Below are 26,832 nucleotides of genomic sequence, written 5' to 3'. Positions count from 1 at the left end.
TTTTAATCTGAAAAGCTGTTTTTACTCCTGACTTATTTGTCTTTCAGTCTAAAAAATGTGGTTTTGGACAGTAATAGATCTTTTTTTTCTAAATTACTATTTAATATGAGGTATCATTTGCATTACCCAAGTCTACCACTTTTCGATTTGTCAGTCCACTTTGACAATTTATCTCAAAGAAGGACATGATGCCTACAGGAGGGTAGAGTCATGGATTCAATGAGAAAACAAAAAGCCAAAGAAAAGAGAAGCCTGCTCAACCAATGAGTGAGACTCTTGAGTTTATGAACATTGCTATAGTTTAACAAGTTTATTCAGACAAGATCAAAATCAGTTCATTCATGGAATGCTGAAATGCCCCAATAGATCTATCTCTCAAAATAGACGATGAGTTTTATTAGCATTCCTTGAGAAGTCAACAGACTGTTTGGTGACTGAACAGAGATAGTGCTGGCCCACTTAGTTAACAGAGTCTGGAGAAAGAGTCAGCCTGCACTGACCCGTGACTGCCATGGCCGACTGCTTGGTAATCTCTCTGCTCCACCAAATTGCTGTTGAGTGTTTTTTTCTCACTACGCTAAATGCACTACATTTTTATGTTGTGGTTACAGGAGACACAACTTTTCTGAAAATACCAGTTAAAATATAACTGAATTATTTAAGGTACCACTACAAAGAACAAGTGTGTTTATTTATGTAAAAGAGCTTTGAACAGAAGGCAACTCAGTCTTTCTTAAGCAGACTATGTTTAAAAGCAGCAAGCAGAATTAGAACAAAGATCCTCCGATCCACAAGGAGGCCATTACTCAGGATCTACATTTTCTATTGAGTGGAATATTACATCTTTCTAGGTGTGGACCTGTCAAAAGACAAGGGGTTAATGCGGTGCATTGCCGTTTTAAAGCACACCTTGCTCTTTTCAAATTTTACCATTGTGCATGGCAAGATCAAACGAGCCCTTTCAACATGTCGCTGTGTTTGGGTGGCTTTCATGTCTTACCTCATTACTGGAAAACTTTTCTTTTGACTGCAGCCGAGGTTTGAGAGGAGTCTGGACAGACAATGAGGCTGGACGACTTTCAGGGCTGTACAATGAGAAGGCAACAAAGATGTTGTCTCAAATCCCTCTTGAGGTGCTGGAGCCCCAACTCTGTACTGTGGCCTGCAGGCCTGTGTACTACAGTCAAACTCTTGAAGCAGAGGATTTTTAAGTCTTCTGATCAGACTCTGCTCACGTGGAGGAAAAGCTAAATCCTTGCAGGGAATCACTAGAAAAGGAGATGAACTCCCCACAAGATACCCCTTCCTATTTTAAACTCAATTCTGAAAAAAGAAAATGGTGAAAGGAAGGCAAATCTGTGAAAAACAATTACATCAAATTCCAATTTAATCATAAGGGGATATTTTACAGCTTTTGTAGGCTTCTGAACTAGATCAAGTATATTTAAAATATATTTTACCAACATTTACCAAATCTGTGTTGGAAAAATTTAAAACATGTTTTTTCAATTCATTCAACTAGTGTAAAACCATAGGGTCTAAAGGCCAAAAAAGCAGTAAGATGAACCTTTCAGAAAATATTTAAGTGAGGATACCTCTAGTTCCAAAAAACTCAAAAACTGAACTTATCCAAAAAACTGAGCAGAAATCCCATCAACGATGTTGCAAATTAACAAGAAATGACACATTTGAAATATAAATCTAAAATATTCATAGATTTATTATTATTACAAAATGTTTTTTTTTTTTCTCTTACTTATCAAGACTGAAGATGAATGAAATCAAATTCCAATCTTCTCAAGGCTGTGTTGGCTTAAGAGAAAACAACATAAAATAGGACTTGAAGAATGAAAGTTGAAAACACGTCCTCATAAAGACATCCGTCAATGTCTAAATGTGGCGGAAAGGTCGTTTGGGTTGATCAAATAGGCTAACAAAGCCTGACTTTTCAATGTCTTTGTATAGACTAGATTTGGATGTAATGTTTTAGCTTAAAAAGTTACACTTCCAATGCACCTTTTTGGGCCTCTGAAAAACAAGGACTGGCCAACCTTATAAATCCATACTGTCCATGGGTGCCCAGGGTGTGGAAGAAATGAGGAGGAATAGAGAAAATCATATCCTGAATAATACACAACACATTTCTTAAAAATAAAATACTTTATTCATACATGACAATATATTCAGTTTTAAATTATACTTATTTCCAATCATTTTTGGGGGGGGAAATGAGCAAACAAAACTTTGGACCACATCCATGTGTATACACATTTTTTCTTACTATGAGAAATAGGCTGCAAAAGTCAGAGAACCCACAGAAAATTGAGGTTTCATTGATCAGTGGAGGGTTCAAGAAGAAACCACATTTCACTTTTTTTCTGGAAGACTGTTCATCTCAAACACAAGAAACAGTGCTGACATTTCCGCTTTATCCTTGATTTCTCATCTTTTCTAGCCAGACCTTTTTTCTGTGTTTGCTACTTGCATGGCGGTAGATTTATTTCTTCTCTCCCTGATGTTCAGTTTTTGTGAAGCATTTTATCACCTTTATTCTTTGATAGCTGATCTACAGGGTCAGGTACGAGCAGTTTTCAAACCCAAAATTCATCATTAGATAATAAAGATATAAAATGATTAAAAAGATTTTTTAAAAATGCTGTTCCTGTGATTTAGCTTGAGAGCCAAATTGAAAATGAAATATGGGCACCTTATGTGAATTTTCCACTCTGATCATTTTTCCTTTGCTCTGAGGTACCAGCCTATAAGAGCAAAGCTTTTGTTCCCTTTATCATTCGCTGTTCATTTGTCTCCCAGCCGGAAAAGCCGTGTTAAGATAACGCCATCCTATCATCTGATTGTCTTATCAAACTTGAGAGACACAGCACCCCAAGTCACTGTGATGAAAAGGTTAAGCACTTCAGTCATCTTTGGTTATAGCTTGCTGCTAAAACACTCTTTTTTTTCAGTAGATTATTTTGATTTTTACATGTTTACTTTGTTATTTTTCTACTCATATATAACATTACTCAAGTTCTGGTTAATTTCTTATGGCCTCTTCTCAGCATTTCAAGTGCAAGAGTGTGCAACCTTTACGCAGCATTTGACATCGAGGTCAGTTGTATTGCCCCACTTGAACTAAAAGACATTTAGTTTGGTTTAGAAAGTGAAAACACGGACACCATTAATTTGTTTGCTCTCCCACTAGTCATGACCGCAGCAAATGCCATCACCTCAAAGAAGTGGTCGGCCGTCCTCACTTTTATTTGTTTGTTTCTTTGGAGAGTGTGAGAAGTTCTGGAGCCTGACTGCAGCGGACATTGCATTTGTGCAAGGAAGAGGGGCGGGGGGCGGCCACCATGCAGAAGGAGAAAGCTATAGGGAGCTAGCAAACAAGTTAGCTGGTGACAGAGCGGGGGGTTGAGGAGGTGGTGATGGTGCTGGGAGGGGTGGGGATTCATTTAGCCAGGCATAGCTGCTCTTGTTTGTGGTTGTCCCTGACAGCGTCGGCACCGCTGCTCCAAAGCACCTGTGTTTGCTCACTAGCTTTCCCCCAATCTGCTCAAAAAATGCTGTGAGCATGTCACATGGTGGCCAGATAGCCTGGGCACCATGGGAATACAAAAGCCGGGGCTTTTAGAACAGTTAATCATTAATAGAGGCATCTCTTTTGTTCCCATTCAGCTCCGTGCTGACAGAGGCTTTGATATTACATATGGCAGACAGGTCAGACGTAGATATAGCCAAGTGCATCGACAGGAAGGAGCTTTCAGCTCAAATGATGCAGGGAGATGAAAGTGAGGCTGCCTGGATGTGTCTCCTCATAGGAACATCCATAAATTTCTGTAGAGGGTGGAAAGAACAGTGACATAGAGTGACATTACAGTGCATTACTATGTTTTAAATTAACAAACACTGATCCCCTTGATTCATCATTATCCTGAGACCCAACAGTCTCTTCACAGAGACTAGCCTTGTCACTCGGTTTTGAAACCTACGGTTTGTACACAAGGTTTTCAAAAAAATAATCATGACACAGCAATAACTAAAGGGAGATAATCTGGATCTATTTAAACATTGTGAGGTTATGGTGACATATTCCAGCTGACAGATGATAAAGCTCCTTTTGAAGTATCTTCATGTGACAACTACAGTGTAGATGCTTCATGTTCTGAAATTTGATTCACATTTTACGTCTGTCAAGAACAAGATTGCAAAACAGAGAGTTTTAAATGGACAATTAAAGATGCAGTATGTAACTTCTATTTGAAAAATATGTTTTTTATGTACTTGTTCAAACTGTTACTCTGTCGTGGCAGTAAAATTTACAGATAAATGCTCAAAAACATTCACCTGTCTCTGTCTTCTTCCAGTGTTCCCAATAGTATCAGCGTAAATTTGGTCAGAAACAACCAATCAGAGTAAGGAGGGGTGTCCCAGTGCTGCTAATTATGCTTGTCTACATGCTGCCCACATCCTCCCCATTTTTCTCTGCTATACTAAAGCTTCTTCTCGACAGCAGAGCCTGCCATGACAGGTTAACATGGCCACCAATGATTGTGGATAAACAGTAGTCCTGTTTTTTTGTGGTTTTTTTGTCATTAGTAAATTGATCAGCATGTATATGAGCATGTTTGACAGCACTAAGACCCTCCTACTGGCTCTAATTGGTTGTTCCTGAAGAGATGCATTTCTGCAGATGACAATAGTAGCACTGAGAAGAGGTCTCATGTCATACTGCCACAACATAGTGACAGTAGTAACAAATATAAATGTCACAAAAATATTTTTTTATAAGAGTTACATTCTGCCGCTTTGGTTAGTTTTTAACACATTTCGGCTGAAAAATTAGAAGCATTTGATGTCTTACCTGACTAGAACTATTAATTTAGCAATTTACTATAAATTCAGATCATTTAGTCCCACTGCAGCTACTGACTAGTTTAAAAGGGGCCAAAGCTAATTCAGACTTTTGCCATTTTTGAGCAACTTTAATTTTAAAGACATTTCAGTGGACTGAGCAATCGCTACAAACCTTTGATAATTATGTTTTAGACAATTATTTATAATGAAGCTGATGACTATTTATCTATCAGTATTAATATTAATGGATACTTTCCAACTCTGTAAGTGGCAGTACTGAAACTAAAGTTTGTCAACCTGAAAGAAGATGCGTTTGGTCAGATAAAGAGCATCAGAGTGTTCGGTGAACTGGAATGGAAACTGTGTCGAATAGTTCATTGGGTGAAACTTTTTTATTGTCATTTAACCCAGTTGGACCTTAAATAAGACCATGTACTGCATGAAAATCACACAGCAAAGTGTTTTCCAATCATCACACCACTTTGTTTATGCATTTTCAACTGAGTGCAAAATATCTTGCTGCAAGAAAGGTCTCCAGAATTAAAGTTAGCTGTGACACTCCAGCAAGTGAATAGAGCCTAAATATGTACAAGACTGCTTAAATTGACATTGAAAATAATTGGAAAAAGAATCATCAACCAAAATGTATTCAAATCAAAAGGGTTGACTTATTTTGTTGGCTTAAATTAGCATTTGATAAAAACTCGATTAATTAGGATAATTAATTCCAACTGTTTGAATTAATTTGATTTCCTTTAATCCTATCACATTAAAAATCTATAGATTAACATTTTATTAAATGCTAAAATATTTGTATTTCATTTTTACACAGCTTAATCCCCCAAGACGGAAGAAGTCTGTACTGGTAATGGTCTCTGACCTACTAGCAATTACCTTTAGCTTCCAGGATGGCAAATCAGTATTGACAATGTCATGTAGTTAGATATGTGCTGCTTTTAGCATTTTAACAGAAAATAACCCTTTCAATTTTATTTTTTTATTGTTTTGGGAGTTTTTTTGCATCATTAACAGGAGTAAAAATTAAAAACTGATTGGCATGATGGCAACTAAAAAGGGAAAGGCTTTTGGACAGTCCTTGCAATTAATTAACATCCCTTAATCTCAGTTTGCTCTTCATCTTGAACCGTCAATGAGAAATCTGGGACTCATTTCAAGTTGGTCAAAGTCGACTTTGGAGCAGCGGAGTAATACAAATGCATGAACTTGCTTTCACAAAGCAGGGACAGATTTATCTAGAAGGGGGGAGATTAGATTTGCTCAGCCACATTTATATAAAAAGCTCTGAAAGGGTCGGAGACAAACTCTTATATACCATTTACCTCAGCATGCCAATGGTTCTTTATAGAAACTTTGTTTCGACCCCGCCCTACCCTCTCCTTCAGTGCTAATAATACTGTATGGAAAGCTGAAGAGGATAGTGGGACCACAAACATTTACGGCTGAAAATGCAGCACAAGTGCAGGCAAAGTGGCCACTCGATCTCGGATGCTCAGTGCGCCAGGAGTCAATCATTAACATGGCACTTTTAGTGATATCTGCTCTCTCTCTGGCACTGAGTGGAAGGCAAAAGATAAATGAAGGTTGTGTTTCAGGGAATGAAGTAAGGCTCCAGCTAACAAACTTTAGGTGCTTTAGCAAACATACCAGCCCACACATCGGCTCTTTTTGAGAGGATTCTAGTCAGTTCAACCTGGCCAACAATGGTGAATGCTTGTGCTTGCGTCACCAGGAGAAATTTGCTAAAATGTAATGATATGTTGGTTTCTGATATTTGTTATTCATTTGGGAATGGCACAAATGACAAATAACACCTTTCAGTCATCCAACATTTTCTTTTCTTTTCTGTTTCAACTTGATCCAAGCACTTAACCAGAAAATAAAAAAGGACGTCTTTGTCTTGTGAGAGTGTCATGCAGCTATAAATCTTCCCCTGCTTCCATGCAGCTCAACTTCTCCACAGTGTTTTTTATTTGCTAACCCTGGTCACTAGCGATAAGGGCCACTGATGTCCCTAAACTGTACTAACTTGCCTTGACATGCACATATGTACTGTGGAACCTGAAATAGGAGAGAAATAATGACAAATAAAACAAGTAGTAAATAAAATCCTCTGTTTCATTTTTAAGAAAATGATCTGGTTGAATTGAGTCAAATGACAGGCTGAACAAGTGCGTGTCTCAAACAAAAGTTCCTGTTTCAAGTGGGAAGGAGAATTGCTGATGGATGGCTTGGCAAACATAGTTGACATACCTGGGCAATGCCACGGGCCGGTCACAGCCCAGGACTGAGGGGGACATTGTGTTTGAGTTTTTGTGAGCGTGAGTGCGTCAGCGAGGCTCCTCCAGAACTATCCCTCTTCCCTCCGAGGCTTCCTCTCCCTCCTCTCCTCCGCTCAGGCCGTGGGGATCACTTCAGTCAGCAGAGCCCTGTTTGACAGAGACACAGCCTCCATATAAATCCCATCCTCCTATTTATTTGATGTGCAGTTCTACTAGGAAGCCTTCGATCCGTCCTCGGGGAGCCCGCATCTCAAAACACTCAAATAGTCTGGGTGTGCAGATAAGCTCGGGGCCGGAATTATACTCCCAAATTCACAAATCCTCACAGAGGTTTATTTCTCTTCCCGTTTTAAATCACATTTACAAAGAAATCTGCATCATATGAACTAACTATTCCACCAGAAAATGTTTTGATACTTTAACAGGTCTTAGTATTCATTTGTGCAATTAAAATACACAAGGAAAAATGTGGAGGAAAAATAGTTTTTAGCGCATCTTTCTGAAGTGGGGTTTGGACTGTGAGATGGGTCAGTGCAGCCCTGTTGAAGAGGGGTAAACCTTTGTGGAGAACACCCAGGAATGTTTAGTTAACTCGCTTGTCACATTCAAGTCTGTATGTCAAAGGTGTTTACTGGGTGTTGACATTAATAGGCTGCTTAAAAGGTAAATGATGGTACACTGGTGTCTAGATGAGGTATATGCTGAATACATTTTCTTTCTCTTTTTTTTTGTTGCAAAAATTAAAAAATTGAAAAGTCTAAACAGAAATTGATATGCACATAAAATAAGAAACCAAAAGAAATCTTTATTTTAAGTTGCTACAAATTTATACACTTTCACTAAAACATATATCACTCTAAAAGCTTCAATACATATAAAAGGGATTTTAATTAAATTATATGCATGCAACTAAAACGTGCTCAGTTCTCATTTAACTTGCACACTTTTTTTAGAAGCACAAGTAAATTCTTTGAATTTTGGTTGACCCCCAAAATAAAGTACATATATATATATAAAAAAAAAAAAAACATCCAAACTGGGTCACAATAACCAGTGGTTATGGCAACCCTGGACTGGACCAAAGCAATGACCCTCACACTGGTTAAAATTTTAGAACAGTGCTCAAAATGTTTAAGTAATGGAACACTGTGAAGTACATGCATATTTAAATGTATTATTATAATGTGAAATTACAAGGCATTTTGTTCAATAATTTGATACATTTTTATTGAATAGATCAAATGCATACATAATTGTTTTCATAAATTTTTAAACAAGCAATAATCTTTCAGCACATATTTTCCAAACTGTTTGAGTTAAACAGCAAAATCTTACATGTAGCAATTTTAAAACGGCAGTAAATTTTATTTTATGCCTCTTTTCTGCTCTTATTAATAATATTATGCAAACAAAGCATAATAACACAGGCATTTAGTTTTATGATGCAACAACATGTAAATCAGCTGATAATGTGCAGAACAATTTCCCTTTATGTGGCACCACAGCAATAAAATATAGTGAGTAAGTTGGTGAAGGGCAAACATGAGACATGTAATATAAATTTAAATGTTGGCCGATCTAAAATGACTCTCAGCATATATATATATATATATATATATATATATATATATATATATATATATATATATATATATATATATATATATATATATATATATATATATATAACCACCATAGTTTAAAACAGAAATTAAAAGCATTATGCTTCACATTCACAGTTTGTCTGAACTTAATTTTAACATTTAAAAAAATATGAACATGTCTCAATTTTAAGATGAATTTTCTTTTTATAATGTACTTGCAACCAAGAGGATCCTTGCAAATCGCCCGTCTGTCTGTCTTTCTGCTTCTCTGTGCTTCCTTCCATCTGACCACCCACTGAGAGGCTTGTGGTGAGAAGAAAGTGTTCCTCACCTCATCCTGGCACCTCTACACTGACCCTACAGGTGACAGCTAACCTGTTAAAGTACCTGGACATCCAATTAGTTTGGGTCACATCACCTCCACGTTTAGCAACTGAACCAAACACCAGGGAGAGAACCATGGGCACCCCTCAGACTGTTTCAGGTAAGTGGAGCTGTGTTGTAAGTTTCCTATGACTCACACAGCTCTTTTCTCCACCCATGAATGCTGGAAGATTGTAGGTCGCGGTTAACTTTAGAAACGGAGTCCTCTCAGCTCATAAATTACACGGCAAAGGACAACCTTAAGCGGTGTTGAAATGCCTCGAACAGAGCTTTATTTCAGCGCTGCTGGAGCGTGAAGCTGGGAGCACCACCCCACAAGGAGCCTAGCTCTCACAAGCACACATAAGACGGCTATTTATCTTGCCATACCTGAGGTCTGACATGCTGGCAAAGCACTGTTGGTGCACCAAAGGCGGATGCAAAAACAAGCACTTGCTGTTTCCTAATGATGCTGGGTTTTTAGGGTGCTTTCACACCGTGTCATACCTTTTTCTTTTCTTTTTTTGCAATAATGAAGTCTGGCCCCACATTTGAAATTTCACCCCCCAACCAACAAAAGGGTTTTCCTTCCTGGGACCTGCCTTGGCACAGCTTCTGGCACTTTGAAATCTGATCTGATAGATTAAGAGCTTAGCCATTAGAATAAACCATTGTGGAGTCATTATGAGTCGTATTTTCATGCTGGCGAAAAAAAGAACAGTTTTCATGCTGCGTCTGTGAGTAGAAAAGGCTTTTTGTAACCACAGATCATCACACTGTTTAAATACATTTTAACCCCAGTGAAAAAAAGGAAGATTACACAACATTTGAGCTTTATACAAATGTGACAGTAAAAACAGGCAGTGAACATCTTTTCTTTTTTTTTTTTTTTCAAAGGGCTGCTTCACAACATCATATTGTGTCGAAATCATCCTGAGTCTGACCACCCAAGGGGTCCTGACACCACAACCTTTACAGAGGGGGATGGGTCTCTCCGTGTGTTTGTATTTTGGCAAGTGTCTGCTCACATGCATGAATACGCTCTTCCGTCTTATGTGTATTGATCCTCCTATGCATTTCACTGCTCCTCTTTTTTTTGTTTGTTTGTTTGTTTGTTAGAGAGCCTTTCCTATTCTTATTTTTTTTTCTCCACAGCCCTGGCCAAGAAATCGGCCTGCTTCGACTTCCTGCCACATAGACGATACCACACGGACTGAGTGGTAATACACATTCGGCAGAGAACAGTTCAATGTAAATGCAAAACAACCAAATGGCTCCTATACCGGTCTTATTTTTCCCTCTGAAGGTTTCCTCTTTTAACTTGAAGTCTTTGTTTGGTTCTTTGTTTGACTATGATCATTTTATTTTCTCTTTTAAAAGAATGTGGTTTTCCTATTAAATCAAGATACAAAAAAGTGGAAGTAGATTCAGACTTTTGAAAACATTTAACATTTTATGAGAATTTCTTTGTTAAACATCTCCAGTATTTAAAATTTCTTATTGTAATTGTTATATATGAGTCATCGGTAATATACTTTGTGTGGATGAAAAACCTCAGAGTGCTCTTAATAATACCACACCAAAGCATTATTTTATGTCTCTGTAAGTCAATAACTGGTTCAAAAACATAAATCTCTAAAAACAATTCACAATGCTTTGTAATCCTTTAAAGCCTGAAACAATAAATACATTTCAGAAATTAAGATTTCTAAAAATTGATTTTTAGAAATAATTTTGTTTTAATAACAGCCATTTTCCCCCTCTTTAGTTTGTTGTTGTTTTTGCAGCATAATCAATACCATAGGCTTGTGTGGTAATTTAATTGTCATAGCCAAAAAAGTTGCATGCATTATAAAGATGATGGCTCCCTTTTACTTTATTGTATTAAAAAAGTTGTCTTTGACATAAATACTCGTGAGACCTCTGCCTTTTAAACACAGTTGTTTTATTTGCTTAGCAACATTGTTCCTTATAAAAGTATTAAATGCTGTTTAAAATTTTAAAGCAATAAAAACAGATTTTTAAATGCATAATTATTTTCAATCTTTGGACAGCGCAATGTTTTTTTTTATTATTCCTTGGATTTCTCCTTTTTGTCAGAATTAATATTTTAGGTTTTTTCATAGTTATTATAACCAACAAGAGAAAGAAATTGTAAGCACTTCAGACAGTATATTTACTTAATCCAAAAAATACCCCAAAACCCCAAAAAAGTATTTGGGGAAAGAAGCCCTTTTGTAAAGGTCTCAGGATTTGCTTAAAAAAAATTATACATTCGGCTTTAGATTGAAGTTAAATTTCTGCATCTTTATCGCACTCTGTTATTGACTTGTGCTTCTCTCTCGAAGACGAAAAGAGAGGTCAGGCCTTATCCCCCAACCCCGACCTAAACCCTGCCTTTTATAGCAAAGTGGGGAGCGATTCAACCTTAAACGAGCACACATGCGGGCAACAGAGATACACATGCGATAACCTGTTCAATTAGACAACACCCACCACTACAGGCAAAAAGTAGACAGATAAATGACCATACAGTATGGTGTACAATGGGAATTAAAAGTATAGAGCAGCTGGGCTCTTATCTGGCCAGGGAAGAAGAAACCAGGCAACAAAGGGAGGCCTACGACTAAGAGGCTTGATGCATGGGAAAGCCATGGGCCGGCCATTGTGGCTGCCCTTCTGCTGAGCAAATAGTCCAAACTGTTCATTCCCCATCTCCTATTCTCTCGTCGGTACATTGTTTGTGTCCTTGCATTTCATTCTGACTGGGGAAGATTGCTCTCAGGGCCAGTGAGCAAACAGTCCAGAAAAGAGCCAGCTATCTCCTGCCGTTCCCAGGAGAACTAGCATTTTTATTTCGGCTCCAAGCTGTCAAAGGATTGGAGAGTTTATGTCAGGATCCTGAATTAATTGCTTTAAGCCTCAGGGCCAACGCCGAAGATTTTTTTTTTTTTTATTACCAAATGTTTTGTAAAATGTTTTCTACCAAATTATGCATTAGCCCTCCTCCTTCTCCTTTTTTTCCCTTTTTTTCCTTTTTTTTTTTAGGAGTCGCCAAACATTTGGTATTGGATACATACCGGGATGGTTTGCTGCAATACAAATGATGCGTTTAGATGTTGTTGACAGCACAAAGGCGTGAATGGTGACTGGCTACAGCGCGGCTGTTAAGGATTTGGTAGAGCAAAGGCAAACAGCAAACTTTTTGTGTGGGTGTGTTTTCTTCTATTCCAGGATGGTAAGTGCACGAGCCAAGTCTGGCAATAAAGTGTGTCGGCTTACAGATGCCTCAATAAACCATAGACATTCAGACATTTGGTGGACGAAGCTTTAAAGGCTTTTAAATATTCCCTATATGGCCAAATGGACTTCACAACCGTCTGTCGCCCTTATATTCCTCCCATGCTAGTGGTTAAATTATAACAAAACGTAATATATCATACTGGTCTGTCTAAGGATCAATATTTTCCATTCTGCATGTAAATAACTTTGTCAGTAACATCAGCACTGGAAATGTCCACTTTTACACTGATGATATGGTAATGTATATCTCAACATTCACATCCAAGCTGGCCCTCATTCAGCAGGAATTGGCTTTTGAAACTGTCCAATCAAATCTTAGTCACTTAACCTGCCACCCATTACCACCATTCACAGTTCATAGATGGAATGTGAAGTACAAATGTGTGGGAGTTACTTTGTGATTATTATGTAAGTCATGCCGCAGCTTCATCTCAAACAAAAACTGACATTTCTATTTCAGAATGAATTCCTGTTTTCCCATCGAACCTTTCAAGAGACTCAATAGTATTTATGCAGCAAAAATCTACAGGATTTGCATTCCAAAGTTTTGGTGCTAACTCGAAAGATCCATCGAGAGTTGAATGAGTGAGTCGGACCATCAGCATACTTTGACCTAAAGATCAAATGGAAAAAGGTTGTAGTAGGTACAAAATATAGTAGGAAGCTTTTCTATTTAGGGCCTAAGGCTTAGGACTAAACCTCTAAAATTAACTTTCATCCAGTACAGGAATGTTCAGAGTGGAATGATGTGCACTCTTTTGTTTGTACCAGTTACAATTATTTTAAATTAATTTACATAATCTGTAGTAGATCTAACATTTCTTTGTTAAATCACCTGAAAGGCCAATCAAAATAATCACAAAAGGTTTGTCTCATTATCTGCTATCAGGGTTTATACACCAGCATTCTATATTCAGACATTTCCCTTAAATAATTAGAGAAATTTCAGAATGGAGTAATGTTCATCAATCAAATGTTCTGCTTTATCTGTTTTAGCTGAATAAAACTAGAAAATCCATGAACCACTGAAGCCCCAGAAGAACTGTAAAGGTGGATGCCATTTGCATAGACATGACAACAGACAGTCTTATAGTGTTTTATAATCTCTTCCAGTTTGAAGTACATAAAGTAAGAAAAAGAACACAAAAAAATAGCAGATTCTTGGGGAACCCTAACAGACAGAGCTGCATTTTCTGATCTAACCTGATTCACCCTGTCATGTAATTCTGGACATGATCTTTGATTATGTTTTGAATTACTCTTCAGTTACATTAATCAAAAGCAATCTTTATATTTCTGTTGCTCAAGTATGCAGATGGGTGTTTTAACATGGAAATGTTGCTAAATAACAGAAGTCATCTTATTAGGGTGATGACCGGAGTCTCTGGGTAATATGTGTTGAGTTGGAAATATCATTTAACCAACTCTTGATTTATGTCAGGGACCCAACAAAAATAGGTCGTTTAGGTAGTCCATAAACCCCAAAAGAGCATTCCAGCTGGATATCATCAGCTTAGAGATGACAGACATTAATTATAGACTCTTATAGTCTGTCCTAATAGAAGTACAAAGAGTAAGAAAAGAGTAGAGCCCAGAAATGAGCCTTGAGAAACGCCACAACATAGTGCTGTCTTTCCAGTATTACCCGAATCACATTTCTGACACCGAGAGATCTGTCAAAAATGTACAAAAGAATCTATTAAAACACAACTGATGATCACAATCAAATGCCTCAGTATGAAACTCTGATCAGCAAGGATATAGCCCAAAACAATGGCTATATTTATGTCTCTAAAGAGTGATGGAGTTAAGAGTCCTAGTTATGTGCATTATCTCAAAGCCTATAAGTTCTAGCTACTATTTTAGATAGAATTTTGTACTTTGAAATAAATTTTAAAAGTGGGACACACGATTGGCTGCTACATGCTTAATGTCCTAATGACTGACAATATTAGGAGCATTGTCTCGCTTGAGCATTTTCAAAGAACTTCTTATTTACTTAAATTAAGATTGTGTATGCATGTGTTCTTTGATTGTTCTAATTTGTGGTCTTAATCATTAATGCTGCCTGTCTTGCTTAGGGGAGTCTTAAAAAAGAAACTCTTAATGTAAGTGACATATTTGTAAATAAAACAAAGTAAAAATGAAAACCAAAATTTGTATCTGAAAAGTTTTTTTGGGCCTCCAGGCAACACATTATGCACTATGGTGTTTGGTGAATGTGATCAAGCAATTAAGCAAAACTTCCACCTGAAAAACAACTTCAAATCTAGTCACCAACAGTTCCCCAAATGAGAGGCCTTGGCCTCAGTGAGAGACCGTTGAGGCACTGTCACAACATGATTAATCTCTTTATTGTTGTCACTGATTAAAGTGACAATAAAAAGTGGAAACTTTTAAAGTACTTCCAGCTTATCAAAAATTAGGAACCAAATTAGTGTCAGGGAACAGCCTGTTACTGTAAAATTTGTTCATTGGGTTTTAATGTCCTGCACTATTTGTAGGAAACATCACAATGAATGTTATGTCACTCTAAGCTTTGGTGAATTTACAATTCTTGCTGATCAACAAATATAGCCAGACTTAGTATTAAGGCACTCAAGGGAGGAAAAGCTTAAAGACTAACTTTGGATTTAATTTCACAGCGGTTAATGCTTGGATATGTTTGTGCTTAATTGGCAGAATTATCCTTTTGATACAGTTAAAATTAAAACTTCTGGCATCTTGAACACTAAAATTTTATATTTGCTATTAATCGTAAATAAACAACTCATTCAAGCCAAATTTATCTTTTGCTGTTTTAGTGACTAAATAAATGTTTTTTACTATTGAACATGGAATGGCAGTCCAACAGTTATAGCCTTTGAAACCACACATCAGCAACTGAACTTTGAGCCAACATCTCTTTTTCAAAGGGGTTGTGTAATGTAGTTGGCCATTATATTTGCATCCAAAATTCATTTAGCAGTATGTTACAGGGCTGCATTGTGTTATGCCATTTGTTTGAAAAAGGCCCTTTTACAATCCTCCTGTCAGTTTCTAACACCTGACTTTGATAAATCAAAGTGGCAATACTAGTATCACACAGTCATGTGACACTAAAATGTAACTTAGTAAATTAGAATAAAATAAAAAAATATATATACAGTATTTATTGCTGGATTTCAACAAGAAAAGATTTATCATACATATATTTTAATCATTTAGCAAAGGAAAACTTATAATTCCCTTTCTCAGATAATTAGACTGATTGTGGTCCAAATTCACCTATAAAAATACATTTTGTCTTTCATTTGGAAATCAAAGCTCCCAAAGTGTGGAAGGAAAAGTGGAAAGGCATAAAATTCCTGATACTTAAGGTTCAGTGCAAAGTTTCTATAAACACCAATGAATTTGATGAGTAATGTCACCTATTGGTGTTGGTCCTCTGTGTTCTATAAAGTTGAAAGTCAGTTCAGCCGTCTACCAGAAATGCTCATTTCATTTTCCACTAGAACTTGGCACCGATCCACACGGCCAAAAGTACAAATAATTGCTTTAATGATGGGATCACTGATCCTGATTGGCCAGGAAACTTGCCCGACAAGACTCAAAGAGAAGCCATAATATAATGTCAATAAGAAGGTGAGACACCAAACCAAACAATCCAGAACTAAAAACTACTATTAAGGCAATCTGTGCTTCCTTAACACCTCAGCAGAGCCACAGGCTGATTGCCTCCATGCCACCCTGCTTTGATGCAGTAATTCATGCACATACTTCCCATAGGCTGAGGTTACTCTCAACATTTTTCATTGGCCTTATGTAGTATTTTAATTTTTCTGAGCAGAAAGTAGGGTTTTCAACAGCTCTAAATTATAACAAAATGCATCCCTCTGCATGATAAATCCAGGTTTTACATGTGAATGGCTTCACCTTTTAAATTTAGTTACTGAAATCATTTATTATGCTGCATGTGTAGTCACTGAGCTGTTCTGCAAAATGTTCACCTCCTCTTTGTGTAATGAAGCATGCACAATTTCCTTTTGCACATGAAAGCAACTGTGTAATCGTGTGTTTATGCCCACAGCTAATTTAACTGTGTGATGTGCAACATGTCCGCCTTCATGTTTTATCTTTCTATGTGCCACTTAAAGATAAGAGTGCCACAGCTCTGACCAATAAATCTGCCGGTTGACTCCTTAATCTGAAAGGATATTGGGTGACAAATGGCGAGATGTTGCTGTCAGCGTCAAGCAGGCGAGGGTTAAATAGTGTGTATCAGGGGACTACTCTGCTGTCAGGGAAAACATACAGGATTCATCCTTCACCATAATCTGCTCAGCAGCCTTACAGACACCTCCCAGCTTTCCTCAATCCTTCATCCGAGCATCCGTCTCCCCTTTATAAATAACACAGCCATTTATATGGAATTAAATTGGGGATTAATTTGATTCAAGTCAGGGTATGGGAATTCATTAGTGAGCTGACAGTGGCTACATACATGGAGTGAATTTAATTTGAATCCCCCAAGGGAGGGACTATACAAAGCTGTGTGAAATAGAGCTCTGAAAGACAATTAGGAATGTTGTTTTTTAAAATTCTGACACCAGCAAAGTGGAACTTTATTGCTGTTGATGGCTTTTCATCATGTTAGGAGCAGCACTTGATGTCTGGTGAAGGTGAATGAAATGGATAGATGATGTTTGGTGTGAACGGAGAGGCTCGGCCTTGTCTCGCGGTACGGATCAAGACCCTTGCATGAATGGGAGGATGTATAAACAGCTTTTTTTTTCACCCAGTTCTGGCTTTCACTCATGTATGATATTAAAATAGGCACATTATTTGAATGTCAGTGATTCTCATGAATGTCGAAATGGCACATCCGTTGCCGTAGTTTCTGACAAGCAGTGCAATGTAAGGCAAATGCATTAAATTCAACTCCCAAGCAGATTAACGAAGTTACCCCCCAGCAGCACACCACCCTTGCTGTTTTCTAAATTGGACAAGTCCCTTTGTAAGATATCCTATCAATGTGCACATGTCTGCATGAGTGAACATATGCAGGACAAAATATTCCGTAGTTTGTTATTCCGAGGACAGCACCGGGGGCACACAGGCTTGTTTGCCTTTGCAGAGAGAGGAGATTGGATTGGGGGTTTAAATGAATCGCTGGCGCACTACGTTTATAGGTTTCATTAACTTTTAATGAGTTGGATGTCCTTCGATGTGATTGGTTGGCAAAGCTTTGCTTTCACTTCCTGAAACAGGAGCTCAGGAGGGGGAATTGAGGGAATATTGCAGCAACTTGGCTTGCATGTTATGACCATGTGCTGCTAAATGTGCCACTTAGGGTGGAAATGGCTCATAAAAAGTCATATATATGTGGTACTATTCATCAGCTGCTTCTGAGAGTGGAATCTGAAACCTGGATGTATCGAGTCTCGAGGGGAATAAAGAAACCACGGCAGATCAATCACAGTCTAGCAGGCATCCTTTTACCTCTCCTGACTGACATATCATTTTATGGTGGCTCTGCCAGCAAGGTTTGATCTCAAAGACAGGCGCGAGGCCCAAAGGGAAATGCCTGTGGAATTGTCAAACAGGGGCTAGAAGCACAAGTGAACACAAATGCTTCCAGCTGATGCCTGACTTTATATTAATCTCCATCCAAGATAGTATTTTTCTGCCTGGATGATCACACTTTTATTATCTTGCATTGAGGATTTTGTTGAGGGTTTTTTTTCTGGATGCTTTATGCCTTGAGAAGCTCATCTAACCCTCCCTTCTGGGCCTCAACTCAGAGCTCATTTGAAACAAAAGCTTTGACGGCGTCTCAGTTTTACCTCCGTCTATGGAACTCTCCAATTCAGAAGTTGAAATCTGGTTAACAACGATTGATATCCACTGGTTTCTTTGAGACTGTTGCTTTTCAGTTTGCATGATGAGAATAAACACTGACCATCCATCCACTTCCAGAAGCATAAAAGCAGCAGGGCATAGAGAGGCACCCCGTCCAGGCCTGAATGGATTGCCTTTAGGTCACTGCATATCCCACCAGCTGTTGCCTCACAGTACTCAATGGGCATTGTTGATGGCTCTTTCTGTCTCCCTCCTCTGTTTTCTCTCTCAGGACTTGAAGGAGTCCTGCACTGGAATGTCACAGAGTCGTGTCAGAACTGAGTGCAGACACATCACAGATAGCATCCGCTTTCTCACCCTGTCCATCGGGCCATCCCTCTCTTTTTCTGCACTTTTTGTCACAAATCCACCATTTCAGGTCATGAAAATTTATCATCTCCATGTTTCGACATGCACTAAATCATTCCATTGTGGCAGTCAAGAAAACAAAACGTGACGCTTTAAAAATAGATATTTACAACTAATAAAATAATGTCAATAATAATTTGAAGGTGGGAGGGGGGGGAAGCAAGCTTTCATTAAAAATGTTTTCACAAAAAAATATTAACAATGAAACAATGATGACTGAAAATAAAGGAAGATTTATTTTTTTTTAATTCGAAAGCCTTTCGGGAATAACGTCCAAGACGCAAGATATTGATGAGAAAAAAACCCTGCAAATGTACATTTTGGCCATATAATTTAATGTTTTGTCGAACAAATATGATCCAGCTGTAATGAAATGACTCATCAACTCTCATAAGGTAAAAATGTTCCTGTCAGAAAGCTGTTCACCCCCAAAATGTATTGTTTTATGTGAAAAGACCAAAACAGACATGTCAACTTATTCACTTACAGTTTTTTTTTTATTTTTCGTTTTTACAAATATAATAGGTTGCCAGGAAAATATTATGTTATTAATACATCTAAAATTAATGATAAAATTATATTCTGAAGCTATTCAATAAGCCAGAAGGTAGCAAAAGTTGCTGTTGGTTTAACAACAAAAACAATCAGTGAATTGGAAAGAAATTTTGTTTGCAATATATTACATTTTAATTTTTATGTTATTTGGTAAAAAAAAAAAATGTAATACAAGGGCATGGACATTTGGGTTTATGATTGATGTATTTTGGACTGCTATGTAATAGAACCTATATTTTTTGTTGTTGGTTAAAGTTTAGTGCCTTTACGATATCAACTTCAATCATGTAGTGTTATTATTATTATTATTATTATTATTATTATTATTATTATTATTATTATTATTATTATTATTATTATTATTATTATTATTATTTACATCTTAATAGTCGAGATTAGTCAACCTAAACTGTGAAGAACATCCATTTTGAAATGTATAAATAACCTGATAAAAATTTTTTTTTGAAAATGACTAACAGTAATTCTGAAAAACTGCTTATTGATTATTTTTAATCAAAAAGAAAATATTTGAACCCCTAGTGTGGTAAATTCAATTTAGCAAATTTAGGCCTGTTGTAAAGCGTATTCTAGGAGACCTTACATTGAAAAAAAAAAAAAGAAATCAAAGTGATTTTTGAAAATGATGAAAGTGAAGAGCAAAAAAAAGAGGGAAAATCGCACACGGTGGATGGAGTGACGGGCACGGAGCGTCTCACCGGGACTGGCCGCCCTGCTGTGAAACCATGGGTGGCTTGGAGTTCTGACTTTGTGGTCCCTTTAATATACTGAGGGACGACAGTTTGCCCTGCTAAGATATAGGATTAGGAGTATGTCTGGTGAAAGAGGAGTTAAGTCGGGCTAGTGTGGACGGTCCCTCCCCTGCAAAAGGCTGAGACAGAATTACAGCTTGTTGGACCGGTGTCCCGCCGTCTCCGTGGAGACAGATCTACTTGGGTGTTCCAGTCCGCGGGCTTCAGCGCGCATGCAGCCCACGAAGGTGCGGCAATGCTCTCTCTACGGGATATAGGCCTCATCACATCATGCGACCCCCGTACATAAGTAATATAATAGACCTGGAGAGAGCCACACGTAGATATCGAGCAGTGTTGATTTGACAAAGCCACAATTAATTACTCCAAATTAGCAGATCGTGTCAGTTGAATTATTGTAAAATATGTAAAAAATATATTATGATTCCAATTTTCCCCTCTTTGGGCCTGTATTGACTACGTCAGGAAGTCCCATTGAGCTGACGCCCATGGGTGGATGCTCATATTTGGCTTATAATATGAGTCATTCCTAGAGCACGGAGGCCCAAACTCGCCTTTAAGCTTTAGAATGTCTCACTTTAGAAGATTGATGCAATTAGAAGCAATTAAAAGACATGAGGAAAAGGGGGTAATTGCCAACCATTGTTGCGACACGGATAGTTTATCTTTAAACTCTTTAACTGTGATTATCAGAAATATGCGTTGATAATCCCTGCTCAATGCCCCAGTTTTTCAGACTTTATCAAATGTTGCAAATCTGGATGCAGCCAAATCCTTAAATGGATGTAAAAGGTGCGACTGGGTGTTTTGTTTCCCAGCATGAATGGGGGTCTGATCTGCAGGCCCCTAATCAAGAAATACGCAAATTTGAGCTCAAGAAATGCAAAGAAATCAGGCTAGCGGGTTAAACAAAAAGAAAAAAAAAAAAAAGAATCAACAGGCGCGGACATCCTCTTTTTTTCTGTTGCTATAACAACCCATGCGCTGGACTACGATGTCGCTGCATGGGGCGTCTTTCCCCGATTCAAAAACTTGAACAAGAAGTTAAGATAAGAAGAAAAACGCAAATGCAAATGGTTGCGGCCTCTTTGCATATTTCCCCTCCTCTAGAGCAGATCAAGGCTCCTTACCTTTAAGTCTGCGGAGATCCAAAAGATAATTCCCGGTCTCAAAGCGCGATATAAAGGGGTCTTGACCGGGGTTATCCCACCTTCAAAGGGCTGGGGGTAAAAGCCGCTTTCAGAGGCAAATGTTTAATATTGGATGAGGGATTGTAAAAGGACTCTTCGTTCATTACAGCCTGTTAAAGATTGTTTTTTTTTTTTCAAAAACACTCGTTTTAAATTCATTATTATTATTATTATTATTATTATTATTATTATTATTATTATTATTATTATTATTATTATTATTTAATACGAATTTCTTTTACGCAATTGAGTGGGTTATTTTTGCGGAATGTATAATTCCAACATATATTATTTTCATGCAAATGTTTATGGTTATTTTTGATTCTTAAAAATATGACACTGTGCAAAATGCATTAGCTGCATCGAATAACAGCGACACAGTGTCAAGACAGAAGTCATATCCAAACCTATGCGAGCCTATGGGAACGTGATATAAATCAGCCGCACACTGCAAAAAATAGCCAACTGCGTGTCTTCAAGTCCACATTAAGTCTCATTCGTCGGCGAACACGTGTAGACACCCGCCAGTCAATCATACTGTCTGGTTTGAAACAACATGCAAAGCAATATTTGCTGATACAATGCGCCTGAATAAAGAAAAGAAAATCTGCGAATTTAGATTTAGATTTAATAGGAAAAGATTAAATGTTATTTTGTAATATCGGGGTTTTTTACAGGCGTCTCTCCACCCGGCTCGCAGATCAGAGATACAGAGACTCGCTTCCACCACACAACCTGCAGATCTCTTCAACTTTGCACCACATAAATCCAATAGATCTCCTTCCCCCCCCCCCCCCCCCCCCCCCCCCCCATGAGCTCGGGATATCGTATAACCTCTGCCGCCCACATTGCATGCACACGAATCGCCACCAATTTGCTTTCCAGTTTAAGTAAAAGAATCCAAGTGAAAACGCAATATTTTTTATGGAAAATAAAAGCTCTCGTACCTGTGCAAAATAGCCGGTGCTTGTTGGCAAGCCCCACTGAAGCCCATTGTAGGAGCTTGCCTTCTGCCTTCTGCAAAGGGCTCCAGACATCACAGCATTTATTTGAGCTCAAACTCTGTCACTGTTGACTTTAGCTACAAAGCAAAGATTTCACTGCCACGCTAGTTAAAAAAAATGATTATTTTACAGAGATATCGATCAGCACGCTATAAAAAAAATCAGCTTAGCATTATATGTCTAAAATGAATAGAACGAAATTTAATGTCTGTGTAAATTTACAGAGCCGCGGGCGTCCTATTCAAAGTTTACACTTGTGCAATTTGGTTTGTGCGTGTGCGTGTGTATGTGCGTGTGTGTGTGTGTGTGTGTGTGTGTGTGTGTGTGTGTGTGTGTGTGTGTGTGTGTGTGTGTGTGTGTGTGTGTGTGTGTGTGTGTGTGTGTGTGTGTGTGTACTCTTCCTATATGCGGGCATAGCCTCCACTCCATTGTTTACTGGCTTTGTTTATTCGCAGATCACGCTGTTTAAAGTGCGATCTGCAAAGAGGGTCTGGAGAATAAACGCACACTTTTGGCCCCCTACGTGTTCAGAAGTTCGAAGGGGTGACGTTTGGGTTATAAAGGGGGCAGAAACTGTCCCCGGCCTTGGATTTGAGTTTGTGACGGTGGGACGAGCTGAGGGGGGGGGGGGGGGGGGTGTTGGATTCATGTAGACGACAGTCAGCCTTCCTTACCTAACAAGAAGGGAGGGTCCCGCTACTTTAAAAATAGGGAGTAGACAATGGAGCCCCAGATTGTGGGAAGAGAAGTTAGAGCATCGCATTCAGGCAGTTCAGTTCCCCAAATCAGGCCTCCTCTGCAGCAGCCATTCTGCTGCACTGCGGGAGGTTGTTCTGTCTGACAATGACACTTAATCTTATTCACTGATCTAAACTTTGCAATGTGTGGAGGGGAGAATGGAAGACACGTTAGAGTGGGAGACTGACAGGCCTGTATGGTGTTTGACTGGCACACTGTATGTGGGGGAATTTGAATGCTTGATTAAATATCCTTACAGCAAATCAGTTTTACCCTGAATTTGCAAGCGTGTCTATGATGGGCTTGCTTTATGTTACTTTCTGCGAGGTGCCCGCAATTCGTAGAGCTTTTCTTTTTTTTTTTTTTTTTTTTTTTTGTAATGCATATTATTTTAGGTAAAGAACTAATTCCTCTATGAATTTTAATGGCATTCCTTCCGGACGAAAATGCAGAGTTGTTGATAGGTTAATATCTCCATTTCTGTTTGGGATTAATGAGCATATATTTGTTCTGTTTGCATTTCCTGGGAGACAAATTGTGAGCATTGTCTCGGTTTTATCCTCCAAAGCTATTAATCCCTCAACTGAAATTATGGGCCTTATTAGGAGAGCATCGTGGCGACAAAAAGTATTCCACAATTTGGAATAACTTTGAATAAATAAAAGTAAGACACCCATACGCTAAGATGTGTACATCTTAACGTAAGTACTGTCTCCTTCTGTTATTTATTTGTTTATTTGTTTATTTATTTATTTACGTATTGTTTCATTTTTAAGAAGACTTTTGCATTAAATTTTAAAATAACCTTAGCAATAAAAATAAAATATGTATTACAAGTTTTCTTTGTTCAGCGATAAAAGATATGTTTTCTTTTTAAAATAGCATTAGGAATATTTGTTTTTAGCTTTTAAGCTAATTTTAAAGCAAAACAACATTTCAAATAGTTTTTAGCCATTATTGCTTAACATTTCTAATGCTGTCTATGTTATGTATGGAGATATCTTTCAGGTTTTTTGAACATAGACTTTTATTTGTTTGGAAAGAATGTCTCATAAACTAGCTATGAAAACCCCAAAAATATTCTCATTTTGGCTGTGATAAATGCCCTAATGGCAACATAATAATAATAATAATAATAATAATAATAATAATAATAATAATAATAATAATAATAATAATAATAATAATAATAATAATACATCATATTCGGAAAACAAAACCAATAACACTTTAATATAGATTCTGTTCTTGTCACTACAAGAATACACATATACAAGCCATAAATAGGAATTACACAAATGATTGAACAAATCCTGTGATGCATTTAAGTTCATTTAAGAATCCCGATGAGCGGGTATCAGCTATCTTACAGCAACTTGTTGTTTTATCTTTGGGGTCCAGTCCAGAAGCCGAACAGATCTCGTCACATTTTCATCTTTTTTTTTTTTTTGTCATCTTTCACATCTTCTCCTTCAAAATAAGCAATTAGGCTACTAACAAACTTGACAACTAAAACGGTGGCAAACATCAAAAATATCTGAAATACATATTGTACACAAAGTCTATATTTTTTCCGTTTTTGTTTTTTACAAATGTACAAATCTAAGGTGAGGAGAGTCCACGGCGTTTTACGAGGAGTTCATGATCGGCCTGGAATAGACACCCTGGTAGTAAGATGTGTCGGGTATAGACGCGGAATCCAGGCCGGCTTTCCCCGCCATGGAGCCCATAGAAAGCGCCCCGGCCATCGGGGAGCCGTATCCGGAGTAGTGCATCACCTGCTCATAAGTTTTCAAGTCCATTTTGTGATGATGATGATGCTGCTGCTCCGAGGACATGAGGTTGTTGATAGAGAACGGGTGGTTGAACGAGTAGTGGTGCTCCGGCTTTAGGTGGGCTTCGTGCGCCAGGACGGAGTGATGTTGCGACATGAGGTGCTGCCCCTGAGACACCGGTGAGGCGGCGGCGGCTGCGGCAGCGGCGACGTGCTCCGGGCTGAGGGCCTGGCTCGCCTTCATGTCCGACAGGGATCTTTTGTGGTCGCTGGAGGAGGAGTTGGAGTGCGGCGACTCGTTGCCGTTGCAGCTCTCCGAGCTGCTGTTGGAGGAGCCGGCGTCGCCCGCCTTTCGCCCGCCGTCCTTCAGCGACATCTTCTTTTCGCACTTGAAGCGCTTCTGCCTCCTCAGGTAGCAGCCGTTCTCGAACATGTTCCCGGAGTCCGGGTGGAGAGTCCAAAAGGAGCCCTTCCCGGGTTTATCAGGCGACCTGGGCACTTTGAGGAAACAGTCGTTAAATGACAGAGAGTGACGGATTGAGTTCTGCCAGCGCTGCTGGTTCTGTCGATAAAAGGGGAACAGGTCCATTATCCACTGGTAGATCTCAGCCAGCGTCAGCATCTTACTGGGAGACTGCTGGATGGCCATGGTGATGAGGGAGATGTAGGAATAAGGGGGTTTGGCGTGTGTGTAGCTCCTGCGGTAGGTCTTGGGGTCTCGGGATCTGTTGATGTTGGACTGTCCGTAAATGGGGCTCATGGCGTTCATGTTGGTGTAAGAGGTGAGAGCGTTCATAGAGGCGGGCTGCGCGGTCATTGGGCTCATGCTGGGGCTCAGCGCTGCGCTCATGGCCGTCATGCCCGCGCCCATGCCGTTCATCGCTCCGGTGCCCGGCGACATGCCCGTCATGGAGGGGCTCATGCCGGTGTTGACGTAGGACATGTTCATGGAGTTGGCCGTCATGTTGGCCGTGGTGCTCATGCCGGACATGCTCATGTAGGTATTCATGGAGTTCATTCCCAGGCCGGTGTTCATGTTGCCAACCGAGGTGTAACACTGTCAGTGTGGAGGGGGAGAGAGGCAGCCATGAGTTTGGCACAGTCAGGAGATAACATGATCAATAATTCCTACACACAAAAGTGTTGTTATTATTACTTAAATATGTTATAAATCTGATATTGTTATTTAATTTAAAATAATAATAATAATCAAGTATTAATCAATAAATAACATTTGTTTTAACTAGAGTAATTTAAAATAATTCAAATGTTTGTCAGCATAATATGACAAATAAAACAAATTATAGTAATGCTTTAAAAATGCGCAAAGGCTTTACAAAGCTTCAAACAGCTCTTCCCGTGCGTCTGCAACACATATACAGCATGTGAACCAATTGCCTTGACCTAAACCAAACACCACAGGTGTTTGTTGAAAGTAAACGTGGCAAAAAAATAAAATAAACAAAAAAATAATAACAATCAGTTTTAATATCCGCATGAAAAGTTTCCTCCCTCCCCCCCATTACATGTCAAGCAAGTTTGTTAGGATAGGATAGCGCGCTGTGCGGAGATGGGGGAGGATTTGGAGGCGCCTCAAGTCAATATTTGATCACAAAGTTAATATTATCTCAGGGCTAATATTGAGTTGTATAAAATGGGATCGGCTTTAGACAGGGGGAAAATATATATATTTAAGGTACCCACCTCGGGCTCTCCGTAGTAGGTGCTCCAGTCGGTATGTTCGTGTCCTTCCATTTTAACTGCTCCAAGCATCATGGAGGACTTCGACAAAGCGTCTCCCAGCAGAGGAAAAAGCCAAAAGTCTCTCTGATAGCAAATGACAGGGGACCAGTTAGTGTGTTCGGGTCGCGGTCCGTCCCTCCGTCAAGGACTTGGTGCATGTGAGTCCTGCGGAGCCAGCCGTGATGCGCCCGTCAGAGGCTGGAGTCCAAATGACGCTCCGCGCTGCCTGTTAGCGCTGTGATATAAGCTCTGTGCGCCAGGCAAGCCTCCAATCCCTACTTCTACGCCTTGGGCCCTATTTGAATAATCTGCTCGCACCTAGGCGTGAGACTCCTCAAGCTTCCCCCTCCACCTCTTTCCACCCCTCTCCACCCCCAAT

At 38.8% G+C, this 26,832-nt stretch overlaps 1 protein-coding gene and 1 long non-coding RNA gene across 2 annotated transcripts; both read right to left on the bottom strand.

Moving 5' to 3' along the window:
- Window positions 1-2,155: 2,155 nt before the first annotated feature.
- LOC111612147 lies at window positions 2,156-22,248 on the bottom strand. Its single transcript, XR_002754433.1, has 3 exons — window positions 22,142-22,248; window positions 7,132-7,307; window positions 2,156-3,840 (listed from the first exon to the last, which is right to left on the bottom strand). It is a non-coding gene; the product is annotated as an uncharacterized LOC111612147 (long non-coding RNA).
- Window positions 22,249-24,141: 1,893 nt separating this feature from the next.
- foxa2 (forkhead box A2) lies at window positions 24,142-26,734 on the bottom strand. The gene is made up of 2 exons (XM_005816480.2): window positions 26,415-26,734; window positions 24,142-25,767 (listed from the first exon to the last, which is right to left on the bottom strand). The coding sequence occupies exons 1-2, from the start codon at window positions 26,484-26,486 to the stop codon at window positions 24,565-24,567; spliced, it is 1,275 nt and encodes a 424-aa protein (XP_005816537.1). The 5' UTR covers window positions 26,487-26,734; the 3' UTR covers window positions 24,142-24,564.
- Window positions 26,735-26,832: the final 98 nt, after the last annotated feature.

This window comes from Xiphophorus maculatus, chromosome 19, assembly GCF_002775205.1.
Source record: "Xiphophorus maculatus strain JP 163 A chromosome 19, X_maculatus-5.0-male, whole genome shotgun sequence".
Classification (NCBI taxonomy): domain Eukaryota; kingdom Metazoa; phylum Chordata; class Actinopteri; order Cyprinodontiformes; family Poeciliidae; genus Xiphophorus; species Xiphophorus maculatus.
This window is presented reverse-complemented; position numbering and strand designations above follow the sequence as displayed.

Bases quoted from the DNA above. Each gene is read 5' to 3' on its own strand.
- foxa2 (XM_005816480.2), bottom strand. From the start codon at position 26,486: ATGATGCTTGGAGCAGTTAAAATGGAAGGACACGAACATACCGACTGG. The intron at 25,768-26,414 runs GTGGGTACCTTA...CCACACTGACAG, and splicing joins CCTACTACGGAGAGCCCGAG to TGTTACACCTCGGTTGGCAA.